Raw genomic sequence first — 12,315 nt, forward strand, 5'->3', positions numbered from 1 at the left:
TTTAGGTGCTGACCCCATATTTTCTAGATTTCTCTTCCCACGCAGTTTCTTATTCCCACCCAGGGGCCTGATCCAAAGGAAAGATTCCAATTGGCTTCGATGGGCTCTAGATCAGGCCCATTATTTGCATTAAAAACAGGATTTTTGATTTTTCACGAGATTCTCTGCTCACGCTGCATTGCCTGGAATCCTCTATTTCCACATCTGGTTTCTTTGTGCTATGGATGATTTTGATTTAACTGAGGAATAAACAGTAAGAGAACATAACCTCTCTTGAGAAATGCACGTGACCAGGCCCTCTGGTACGGACGGAAGAGAGAGGTCTGGCTGAAGCCCAGAGCTGGGAGTTACTTCTACTCCCAATTGTGCGACTGACTCACTCTGCAACCTTAGGCAAGTTGCTTCACTTCTCTGGGCCTCAGTTTCTCATCTGTAACACAGGAGTAAAATGTGTGCAGGGGAACGGAGGTTAATATGTGTAAAGTGTTTTGAGTTCCTTGCATGGAAGGCACAGAGCAGAGTATACAGTATTAGCTGGCTGGGGATAGAACTGAAGGAGGATGAATAATTCAGAGCACAGGAATGGTTAGTTTAAAAAAAAACCATGCTGAACCAAATCTTCATGTGGTGTAACTCAGCAGAGCTCTGCTCAGATGGGACTTGGCCTTTCCCCAGCTATTGGAGAGGCTAAGCATCCCACAGTGCTTCCATTATTTGTCTGTGTTACTGTAGCACCCGACAGGCTCCAGTCAGGGATCAGGCCCCAGAGCAGTAGGTACAGGACACACACAATGAAAAGGCTGGCCCTTGCCCCAGACAGATTACTAACCACACTCCAGCCCTCCAGTCGGGGTGCCTCTCAAGTGACGTCGTCCACACTTCCAGCTCTCACTCTCTTTCCTCCTATCTTTCTCTTTATTTAGCTGGCGTGCCGATTATCCTCACTGCCGGGACCTGCAGCGCTATGGCTATGTCCCTGCCGGGAAGCAGACGGTCCTCCACTGGCTCTCGAAGGTGAGTACGTCCAACCCATTATTGTAGACGACAATGGAATCCGTGCAGTGCCTTTGCCAATAAAAAATACAAACTAGAGGCCATTTTCCCCCTCCTCCCAAATGCATTAGTGCAGCCAGAGTGCAGGAGTAGATCCAAGAGCTTTCATTTAAGAAGGGCAGCTAGCAAGGTCCTTTTCTGGACCTGGACCGGCAGCATTGTGTACAGACCAGACTCCAGGGTCGGGCATTTGTTCTGGCAGCTGCTGAAATACCTTGTGGTATGTCTTAACAACTCTTCTGCACAGCACTTGCACAAGGGCCCACGTTCCTGCATGCACGCTTGCCTTTGTCTCTGCACTGCAGTGCATGAAGTCGGGATTATCTCTTCAGTTCTGTTGGGCCAAAGGCAGGTGTTGATGGAGTGTCCTTGTCCTCAGCCACTGGTGTGGAGGGTGTGGGGCTTTAAGGGGTTTGCTCTTTGAAGAAATGTTCCCTAGGCTGCCGTACTCTGGGTACAATCAGAGAACAGGGAAGAAATGCTTGTTCACACCAGAGTTTGTTCATTGTTCACATCCTTCCCGGACAGGGGTTATTTCACTATTGATTGTGTCAATGCCTTGCTAGCCGTACCTCCAGAGTGCGACATGATGCTGTTGAAGAAGAGGAGCCCAGAGGTGGCCCATCAGACAGATGTTTTGGGAGCAGGAGGGTTGACTTCGCTCTAAATAAAACCCAATGAGATTCCAGCAGGCTCAGGAGAGTGTTGGGCTTGTGGTGTGATGGGAAAAGGCTCTCTCGTTATAACAGAACGGGGGTGGGAGAGGAGAGTGCAGAGTGGCTCCAAACCAAAACGGCACCCAAGGCAAAATTCACCATGGCTGTCATTGGGCGCAAGACCCTTGCTGTAAGATGGGGTGGATTGGGGCCCTTTAGCCCAGCCCCTGTCTGCAGTGCCCTCTGTAGGGCTGCTCAAGAGAGGTAGGAGCTCTTGGTTGCGATGGGCATTAGACATGGGAGATGGGGCGCAGATGGGGCCTGGCCCAGGGAACGAGGGCAGCGCCCGGTGTGCAGCGCCCCTCGGCCCTCCCTTTGCTATTGTCGCAGTAACCGTTGTGAGACAGCCTTGCTCTGTTCCATCTTGATCCCCGCTGTTTGTTTTGTCCTTTTGTCTTGTGTGTCCTTGTGTCTGTGGTGGTTTGGAAGCCGGGGGTTTTATGGACGGAGTGGCTTGGCCTCGTTCTTTAAGTCTTCAGCGCCCCCTGCCACTCCGACTGAGAAACAGCCTCTTCTTCCTGCCTCCAGGCGCCCCTCTCCCCCCGTGAGCATGCAGGACACCTACGGCACCTCTTCGCTCAGCAGCAGCAGCAACTCGGGCTCCTGCAAGGGCAGCGACAGCAGCCCCACCCCAAGGTAACCCGTCCATAGCGCCACGGGGAGGCCGCCTAGCCTCGCCCACCTGCTCCAATGACACATGGAACAGGAACCCGGGCCCTTCAGCGGCTCAGTGAGATTTCCCCATGGGGGTCTTGCGTGTGGAAGCCTCTAAAGCGGACTGCTACGCAGAGTCTGAAAGCCCTTGCCCGGACACTGGCTCTGCTGGCAAAGAGCAGCGTTAGAGTCTGAGCCAAGGGCTTGAAACCCCTCAAATCCCTTCGTCCCCGCAGGACGCTTGCGGGAATTGTGCACGTGCAGTAAGGCAAGGCGTGGCGCGATGAGGGTTTCGAACAGCCGATCTGCCGGTAGGTCGTGTCAGAGGAAGGTTTTGCCCTGGTGTCCTTGTCCAAAAAATTCCCCCTCTCTGCTCCATTTTCTTTCCCTTCCATCACCTTGATTTCCAAGCACTCTTTTCCCTTTGTCGCCTTCCCCGCCACCACAGGCGGTGTTGCATAGAGCGCTGTGCGCCACTTGTCTGCTCCCCTCCCCCACGCCCTGGTGACATAGCGTGAGATCCTTCAGGAGGAACGGCACCATGCAAACAAGAGGTTGTTGTTATTGTCCCTTTGTGATGCCCGGGGGATGTTGGACTGGACAGCAGGAGACCGGTGGACTTGTTGGAAGAGGAGAATTTTGACTCTACCCTGGGATAAAGGACAGTTGAGCATGGAGCATGTGAAATGGCCCCAAATATTAAACACAGCTCCCACTGCATTTCTTTCCCTCTTGGGAGTAGAATTCCCCCTGGGGATGCCGTGAAATGCTGCGATATCTGCTGCAGACAGCTAAGTTGGTCCCAGGGCTGTAATGGATCGTTTCTATCCCTCTTCTCCACTCCCAAACCTAGTCGCTGGTTCCTCAACGAATGGCCCAAGCTCATCATGGAGAAATCGACCAACTTCTCGCTATGAGTAAACATATGGCCCCCTCCGAGTTTGCTGAGAAGGACTTAGCGGCTCAGAAACCCCACTCTCTCTGCATTACAGCTGCTGTGAGCCCCTCTGCTCCCTGCCTGGCACCAATTCTTTGCTCACATGTCGCCTGTGTGTGCTGCAGCTAACGGACCAGCTCTCCAGTGCTGTAGCAAGAGTACAGTGCACAGCTGGCTTGGTTTGTCGCGTGCCTCTTCGCCCTTCGCGTGCTGCACATCAGATCTGGGCCTTGCTGTGTCACTTGTGTCTTGTCGTGCTTGACTCAGCCAATACAACAGGAAGTGTCAGGACTGGGTAAACGTCGGCGCTGTGGCCAGGGAATACATGGAGTGGGGTTTAACAGCTGAGAAGATAGTTCTACTTTTCCCGTCCCCCCATTGCCACGCTTTGCTCCCCAGTTAATGAGTGTAGTTCCACTGACGTCAGGGCAGCTGTGCTGATTAGCCCCAGCGGAGAATATGACTCATTGTCTGCTGTGTTTTGTGTGTTTGGGGTTGGGGGCTGTATCGAAGTCCATTCCAGATGGGCCCCCAAATCTCCTTGGTTCTCCAGAGGCACACACAGCCCAAGGGTGCCCTGTTAGGATAGATATTCTGCTTTGAATTTCTGAATGAATTCACTGTTTGGGACAGCGATGGACTAATGATACTAGCCAGAGGCTGCGGCTGGACGCTGCACTGGGCTGCCTCCCATAGCTCTGGCAATGACCCACAACCCTCATCCATGGTTCACTCCCTGTTTTTCCAGTCCCAGGCACCCATGCAGGCATGTCAATACATTTCCATCCTGAGAGGCAACCCCCTCTTCTAGTTCAGCCCTGGCCTTCTTGAGCAGCGGCTGCTAATCATGCCCCATTGTCCAGTGGTTTTGTGCTGTGGACAGGTGGCCGCCATCAGCCTTGATTTGCGCGTCTGATGCCACCAGGATTTGAACGTAGGAGTGCAGGAGCAAAAAGCTAGCCCGTGACTGACTACTCACCCAGCCCCTTAGTGTCCTCTGGGTGACCCTTTGTGGCCACGATGAGCAACTGCCTCAAGCAAGTTCTAATCCAGAGCTCTCTGCCTCTTGGAAACGTGCTCCTGGTGACGTATTCCTGGGGCGAGATCCCAGCTTGGGCTCTCTTTAGAAAATCACTAAGAATCTTGCATTGCCGTGGGAGCTCGCTCAGAGAGGTCAGGGTGTTTGCTGTCTGCAGGGTTCCCCTCTCTCCTAGCAGAGCTCTGCGACGGATCTACCCTTCTTATAGGTCCAGCTTTAGTGTTAGCGTTCGAATGTGTCAGTAACCAGGGCCGGCGATGTTTCTGTAATAAACATCTTTTTTTTATAATGAACCCTTTCTTTTGCTTCTGGTGGTTGTATTTTCCAGGGCTAAAGTGAAGTCCCTCTCCAGGGAGATGCCCCAGAGCCCAGTCTGCTGATAGCAGAGGGACTGTTGGCTGCCTGGGGGCAAGGGCCTGTCTTCAGTGTGTCCGTATGATGCTTTGTACCCCCATGAAGCTCTAGTAATAATCACCACCACCATAGCTCAGGGCTGCTGCACAAATACTGTCTACCTGGGGGGGGGGGTGTCCTAAAGGAGTCTGGTCAGAGGACACCTGCTTTAATTTCTGAATGAAAATATGTGATATTCAGCAGTTCTTAATAGTCTTACCATGTGTCCCACTTTAGGAATATCAGGGCTCTTACACTGCTGGGTGTTGGAGGGCGAGGGGGGTCTTCTGTTAGTCACACAGACAGGCTCCTTTCTCCGTACCGATCTGGAGTGCTCAAGGTGTGGTCAGCTGAGCGCACGCTGGGATGTCTCACAGGAGTCCAGGAAGGTGTGTAATCCAGGGGGTTTGTACTTCAGATCTGAGAAGTGGGGAGGAAAAGGTTAAAGTTCCCCACTTGGTGAAACTCCTCTCTCCCTTTGAGACTCCTGGCTCCTATCAGCCTGTGTCCCGGTGCCTGGCTGTGCTAGAATTCCTTCCAGCAAAGGCAAGGGAATGAGCTGAGCTGAGGGCCAGGTTGGAACGGCTCTGTGCGGAGCAGCACTGATGTGGTTGGGATCATTTTACTTGTAGTGCTTGGTGGGGCTGTTGACTGTCCTGTTTTCCTAGGCGGCCCATCAAGTATAGTCTGTGCAGCGATAACCATGGGATAAAGCCCCCCACTCCTGAGCAGTACCTGACCCCCCTCCAGCAGAAGGAGGTCTGCATTAGACACCTGAAGGCCCGGCTGAAGGACACCCAAGAGAGACTCCAGGACAGGTAAGTGCTGACGCAGATGAGCAGGTAACAGGAGGGTCCCAACACCAGTGGGGATGAGGAAATGGGAAGGTTGTAACTGAATGCATAGGAACCTCCAAATCAGTGTCTAGTCTCTGACAGTGGCCAGTATCCACTGCTTCAGAGGGCGGCGCCAGAATCCATGTAGTGGACAACTATGACCAGAGGGGAAACAGCCTTCCCAGCTGCAGGCAATTTGTGGTTGGTTTGTGCCCTGAAGCATGAGAGTTTATATCCCGTATATAGGATAAAAATGTGTAGCTGTGGATGATCTCATTATCCACATGAATGTCTAATCCTTGTGCTAATCTGACTAAGCAGTCAGTAACATCCTGTGGCAGTGAGTTCTACAGGTTAGTCAGGAGTTGTGTAAAACAAAGTGTTTCTTTTTATCAGTTTGAAGTTTGTTGCCAAATTTGGAGATTGCAGAGACCGTGATTTTCACCTGGCAGGTTTTTGACTCTCCCATTCTCCATCAAGTTGCTCTCTGATCTGATTTTCTTGAGCAGCAGATATTAGTACACTGTGGTGTTCTTATATTTCTATCTGTATACTGTATATTTATTGAGCATTGTATATGAATACAAATCCACGTCCCCCTGTCCCCGTCCCCCCAATACCTAATATCTTGGCGGTGTAGGAAAAGGGATGGAGTTGTGAACTAGACTTATAGACTCTAAGGTCAGCAGGGACCATCGTGATCATCTAGTCTGACCTCCTGCACATCTCAGGCCACAGAACCTCGCCCACCCACTCCTGTCACAGACCCCTAACCTCTGGCTGAGGTACTGAAGGCCTTAAATCATGGTTTAAAGACTTCAAGTTCCAGAGAATCCACCATTTACACTAGTTTAAACCTGCAGAGCTTAGAAGATTCTCATCTGAAGGGACCACAGTAAGAGATGGTCACAGGGTTTCTATTTGGCTGTCCCCGCACTTTGCTTCCCTCAGAAAGTACCCCCCCCGTGTGCTTTCTAAGCCCCTTCCCCACTGAACACACACACCTCCCCAGTGCTGCTGTTACCCAAGGGAACCTGGGATTGGACAATCTAATCACAGAACAACTTTGTGCCAAAATACTTTGTGTTTCGGTTTACGACCATTTTTACCCATATAAGTCCTGTCTGCCCTTCTCCTTGTATAGAGGGTCCTTGCGTAGGTGAGAGGAGAAAGATGGTGATTAGGGGGTTTGGACAATAATTTGCCCTCAGAGAGTGACCCCAGAAATGCACCATCCAAACTACTTTTAGTGTGGACTGTCAACACCTATGCAAAATTCCGACCTCCAGTCGTGTCACGCCGGCCCCCTCCGGTTGAAGTGGTGGTGATTGTCTGTCTGTCTGTCTGGTGCAGGGATACTGAGATTGAGGATCTGAAGACCCAGCTCTCAAGGATGCAGGAGGACTGGATCGAGGAAGAGTGCCACCGTGTGGAGGCCCAGCTGGCACTCAAGGAGGCCCGGAAGGAGATCAAACAGCTAAAGCAGGTGATTGACACAGTGAAGAACAACCTGATGGAGAAGGACAAAGGCCTTCAGAAATACTTTGTGGACATCAACATCCAGAATAAGAAGCTGGAGACACTGCTGCACAGCATGGAGATAGCACAGAATGGGGCTGTGAAGGAGGAAGGGGCTGGGGAGTCGGTGGGGGGCTCTCCAGCCCGGTCGCTCACCCGCAGCTCCACCTACACCAAGCTGAGTGACCAGGCAGCAGGGGACAGAAACGCTGGCGACTCACAGACCCTGTCAGCTGAGGAGGTGGTGGACAGTGGCTTCGTGGCTGCAGATGACTCGCTGAGCCGGACGGACTTGCTGGAGCAGAGCAGCCTGCTCTCATCAGGGGTAGAGTTCTGCACAGAGGAGGGGTCTCTACAGAGCTCCTTCACGCTGGGCTCCAGACTTCCCACCAGCTCCACCTATGAGAAACTTCTGGGTACACAAGGCAGCGTGGAGGCTGGAGTGCAGGCGAGCTGCATGCAGGAGCAGGCCATCCAAACTGACTTTGTGCATTACGAACCGGACCTGGACACTATCCTGGAAAAGGTCATGAAGTCCCAGGCTTGCAGTCTGGGCAGCCCCACTTCAGTGTGGGTGTCCGAAATGGAAGACATAGTGCCCAGCTCAGAGACTCAGGCCCAGAACTTCTCCGGGACCACGGACTTGATGGCGACTGAACCCAACTCCGCTGTGGTGGTGACTGCAGGAGACGGGCCAGAGACTCCGGAGGGGCAAGGGGGCTGCCAGGGGCTGGTGACCAGCAAGCCTGCTGTGCAGCAGCCCTCGAGCACTAGCCAGTCGGTGAGCGTCGTTTGCACCCTGGAGGAAGACGCTGCCGAGCTGAGCCAGGAGCCCGCAGCACCGAAACCCTATTGGAGCCGCCATTTCCTTGTGGATCTGCTGGCCGTGGTGGTGCCAGCGGTGCCCACGGTAGCCTGGCTGTGCCGTACTCAGCGGAGGCAGGGCCAGCCCATATACAATATCAGCTCGCTGCTCCGCGGGTGCTGCACGGTCGCTCTGCACTCCTTACGGAAGGTCAACTGTCGTTCTGTTGGCAGCGTGCGAGATAGCAGCTGCAGCTCCCCGCCCTAACTCCCCTCTTCCGCCAGCCAAACACACTGCACGTGCTTCAAGGTACGACTTTGCGAAACCACCAGAATTTATTTGACCACGGATTGTAAATTCCAGACACGCAAAACGTTCGTTTTATTTATTCGAAGTGCATGGGCAACTTGAAGAGGAGGACTTGTGGCACCTTAGGGACTAACCGATTTATGTGAGCATGAGCTTTCGGGAGCTACAGCTCACTTCATCGGATGCACCCTGACATCCTCTGATCTGCTGCATCTAGAATCTGCACTTCCAGGGGGCCTGCCAGGGGCCTGAGGAAATGAGCTTCTGGATTTGCTTTGGCTTCTGAGATGTTCGAGGAATTAAAAAAGGCCAATTCTGGAAGCGCAGAGTTGAGGGGGGGCCACCCCAGCCTCCTGCTGAAGGACACTTGCCCGGCAGGCGATGTAGCTGATGGATTTTGCACTGTCCACAAGCGAAGTCTGCGTAGCACAGGTGTGTATGTACCGGGTGCGTCTACACAGAGCAACCTCCTGCGGCAGCAAGGCTCAGAGCCCGGGTCAGCTGTCTCAGGCTCGCGCTGCAGGGCTACATATTGCAGTGTCAGCATTCCTGCTCAGGCTGTGACACCCTCCCCACACCAGGTATCGGAGCCCAGACTCCAGCACAACCCCAACTTGCTGTTTTGAACCCTGCTGCAGAAGCCCGAGTCCGTTAACCTTATACTCTGAGACTTGCTGCCACGGGACCCTTTTTTGCTGTGCAGATGTACCCACGGTCACTTCATCTAGGGAGAAAGAGCACTACAAACCCTTTCCTGGACTGATGGATCCCTTCCCCCTACACCTTTCCTCCCCTGACTAGTCCTCTTCTATTGTTCCCTCGGGACATGGCTGGGTCATTTGAAAGGCTAGCTGCCCAGCTGGCCTTTTATTGTATCGTACTTGTTCTTACAGTTGTTCCTGAGTCCCAAGAGGAAAACACCATGCCTGCCGTCAGCGTGAGGGGAGTCCTGCGGGTAAAACCCTGCCCAGTGCTCTGGGGACACAGGTTAATGGTTGAAGTGGCTGCAGCTCTCAAGTGACGTTGCTTGCAGAGACTCATTTTAACGTGTCGAGAACAAAGGGGAAATCAAGACGGCATGGGCAGGAGAGATGGGGACAAGGGCTAGAATGGGGGAGGTGCCTCTCTAGAATAGATGTCCTTATTCCCAACATGCTTTGCAGAATAAACAGGGAGAGGACTGAATTCCCGGTTTGCAGAGAGGAGTCTAGTCTAAATCAGTGTGAGAGCCGATGCAGAACATGGCTTCCCTCCTTCTAGGAGCAGGGTGGAGCAACGAGGGTTGCCCAAGTCTGCTCCCGTTGCCAGTGGCAGAGTCAGTGACTCAGAATCCCTTCCCCCAGAGGATGGGGTCAGAGGACAGAGTGGACAGATGCTTGCCTACAAATTCACTTTGGAAACCACGTGAACGTCACTCCCTTATCCTTGTCCCCTCCTGGGGATTTGGACCTGTTGGTTCAAGTCCTGCTTTGCTGACCCAGTTCTAAAGCTTTTCGCCTCCTGGAAGATGTGACAGTAAGGGCCCAGTGGCCAAGCGAGAGAAGCCAGATATACCTCATGTGAATCTCCATAGCCAGAGCCACCTGCTGTATCTCTGTGCAGTATTGCATATGCACCCAGGCTGCCCATGGTGAGAACTCCTTAAATTCTGTATCTTTCATTCCGTGCTTTGCACCATGTTCACTTTTTGCAAACAGAAGCTCCATTGTGGAAATTTCTCTGCTGCACACCTCAGATGGCTGCAGGTTTCAAAGACAGGCTGACATCTGCACTGCAGGTGCAGGGTTTAGGGTTACACTCAGACAAGGACGAGCCAAGGCCCCGGAGTCCTTTGATGCTGCTCTGCTTCCATCCCAGCTCTTCGTCCTGGAGCAGAGAGAAGCAGCTGGGGTTTCCTCAGGCCGGAGACGTGGCTCCCTTCAGTACTGAAATGTCTGATAGGAGTGCAGGGTGAGAGTGTTTTGGTTACGCTAGGGGTGGGGGGGCATCTGGCTGCCCATTGCCGCAGAGCTTTCGGTGCTGATTCTGACAGCTGGAGATGCCTGAAACTGGCATGGAGTGGTGATTTGTTTTCAGTGGTGGCGGGGACAGAACAGAGAAGGCAGAGGGCCATGCAGGGCACAGGGAGCGCATAGCCCTGTTCTCTGGAGGCAGCTTGTCTAAAACTTAGGCTGGCAGAAAACATCTTCAAGTGGCCTCCTGAAATCCCTTTAAAAGCCAAATTTCACTGCCGAGATTGATCAGCTGGGGACAAATGCCTAGAGAAAATGAGGCCTCATCCAAACCAGTTCCTCTGCCAATCTAGATGTTCAGAGCAAGCCTGCTGGCGTACGCTCCAGCGCTCCGACGGGTAATCGGCTCGGGGTTGTCTGCAGTGTTCAGCCCTGAGAGTGCATAAAATCAACTTGGGGTTTGGGTGGCCTTGCCCCTGTCTTCTCTGTGAAGTGACTGACCCAAAGGGCCAGGCCTTCAGAATGGCGAGTGCATTTTTGTGTACACACACACACACACACACGCACAGTGATAACTATGCACATATACTTTGTTTACAGAATTGCACACGTGTTTCTGAATCTGGCTGCAAAGGTTTTGTTTACCCTGATGATTACTTGAACAAACAATGTTTCTTCTTTTACATCCCCCCCAACCCTCCTGGTCCCGCTGCCATCTCCTCCCGGTCCCGCTGCCATCTCCTCCACACACATTGGGCGAGGGAGTATTTATTTTAATAGTTTCATTTTGTGATGGTTTAAAGCTAGTTTTCTGGTGGGGTCCAATCATCTGGGGCTGATCACATTGGTACACCTCCCAGGGTTTTTTGCCCTTTGGTCAGACTGTCAAACAGCTTTATTTAGACTTTACCAGAGATGGCTGGCTACCTTGGTCATGTGCCCCGCCCATTTGTTGTGGGGGGCAGGGGGGGCAGAGGGGTGTTGCTGCATGTGTTGATGATGCCACATGCTCGTACTTTCACAACCTGTGTCCAGCACGTCTGGACTGTCACAAATCAATATCCCTTTGAGACAAGCGCTTGTTGCAGGGTAAAAGTGGGCTACTGATTTTCAAAATGTGGTAGCCATGGGGGAGCCTGGAGTGAAGGAGCCTTGGGTTTGATAATGTAATCTAAAGCATTTGGGGAGAAATGGACAAAATCCAGTCAAAATGGCAACTGTAATTGGAACTAGGATCTAAGGCTCTTGTGCAATGTATTTGTGAATGTGTGTACATGTCTGTTAGACGATCCAAAGCTCTGCCGAGAAATCAGTGTAGGGTTATATTTGAAAGAGAAATCTATATATTTTTTAAATACAGAACTTAAAAGCTGTAACCACTTTTTGTTCCCAGGGGCCTGTAATCTTTGTCTGTTGGTGGATGTAATAAATGGCATTGGGTCTCTGCCGTGTCTGTTTCCATGTAGCCAGCCGTAGGCTTCTGCTCTGGAGAGAGCTGGGCTGGAGCGCACGTTCCGCAGATGTTCCCCTTTCAAAGTGTCCCCGCCTCTGAGTGGCGAAACACTGCTAGGGTGAGGGCCCAGCCCAGGGGTGGCCAACCCAGGGCTCCGGAGCCACATGCGGCTCCTCAGAAGTTAACGTGCGGCTCCTTGTCTAGGCACCGGCTCCGGGGCTGGGGCTACAGGCGCCTACTTTCCAATGGGCCGGGGGGTGCTCACTGCTCACCCCCTGGCTCTGCCACAGGCCCTGCCCCCACTCCACCCCTTCCCGCCCCCTCCCCTGAGCCTGCCGTGCCCCCCCGCCCCAGAGCCTCCTGCGCGCCACGGAACAGCTGATCGGGGTGCGGGGAGGGAGGGGGAGGCGCTGATTGGCAGGGCTGCCGGTGGGCGGGAGGTGCGGGGTGGGGGAGCTGTCGGGGGGCTGCTGACGTATTACTGCGGCTCTTCGGCAATGTACATTGGTAAATTCTGGCTCCTTCTCAGGCTCAGGCTGGCCACCCATGGCCTAGCCCCTGCTGCATGGACTTGAAGCCTGGACCCAGAATGTGCATTCTGCTCCTGGGGCGCTAACAAGCTCTCAGGCCTGGGCAGTCAAACCCGAGCC

General features: G+C 53.0%; 1 protein-coding gene across 3 annotated transcripts in view; it reads left to right on the forward strand.

The window, feature by feature from the left end:
* The window catches only part of SNPH (syntaphilin), a 33,013-nt gene extending 21,358 nt beyond the window's left edge, over positions 1 to 11,655 (forward strand). Inside the window, exons 3-6 of one of the 3 annotated variants that reach the window (XM_073309178.2) lie at positions 924 to 1,014; positions 2,298 to 2,405; positions 5,461 to 5,610; positions 6,982 to 11,655. In XM_073309178.2, coding sequence (XP_073165279.1) covers positions 965 to 1,014; positions 2,298 to 2,405; positions 5,461 to 5,610; positions 6,982 to 8,218 — 1,545 coding nt within the window. In that variant the 5' untranslated portion in view covers positions 924 to 964 and the 3' untranslated portion in view covers positions 8,219 to 11,655. Of the gene's footprint in view, positions 1 to 923; positions 1,015 to 1,956; positions 2,406 to 5,460; positions 5,611 to 6,981 lie in introns of those variants that run through there. The other 2 variants (XM_078848315.1, XM_073309175.2) reach the window with 2 other exon arrangements.
* Positions 11,656 to 12,315: the final 660 nt, after the last annotated feature.

Source organism: Lepidochelys kempii, chromosome 13 (assembly GCF_965140285.1).
Source record: "Lepidochelys kempii isolate rLepKem1 chromosome 13, rLepKem1.hap1, whole genome shotgun sequence".
In the NCBI taxonomy this organism is placed as follows: Eukaryota; Metazoa; Chordata; order Testudines; family Cheloniidae; genus Lepidochelys; species Lepidochelys kempii.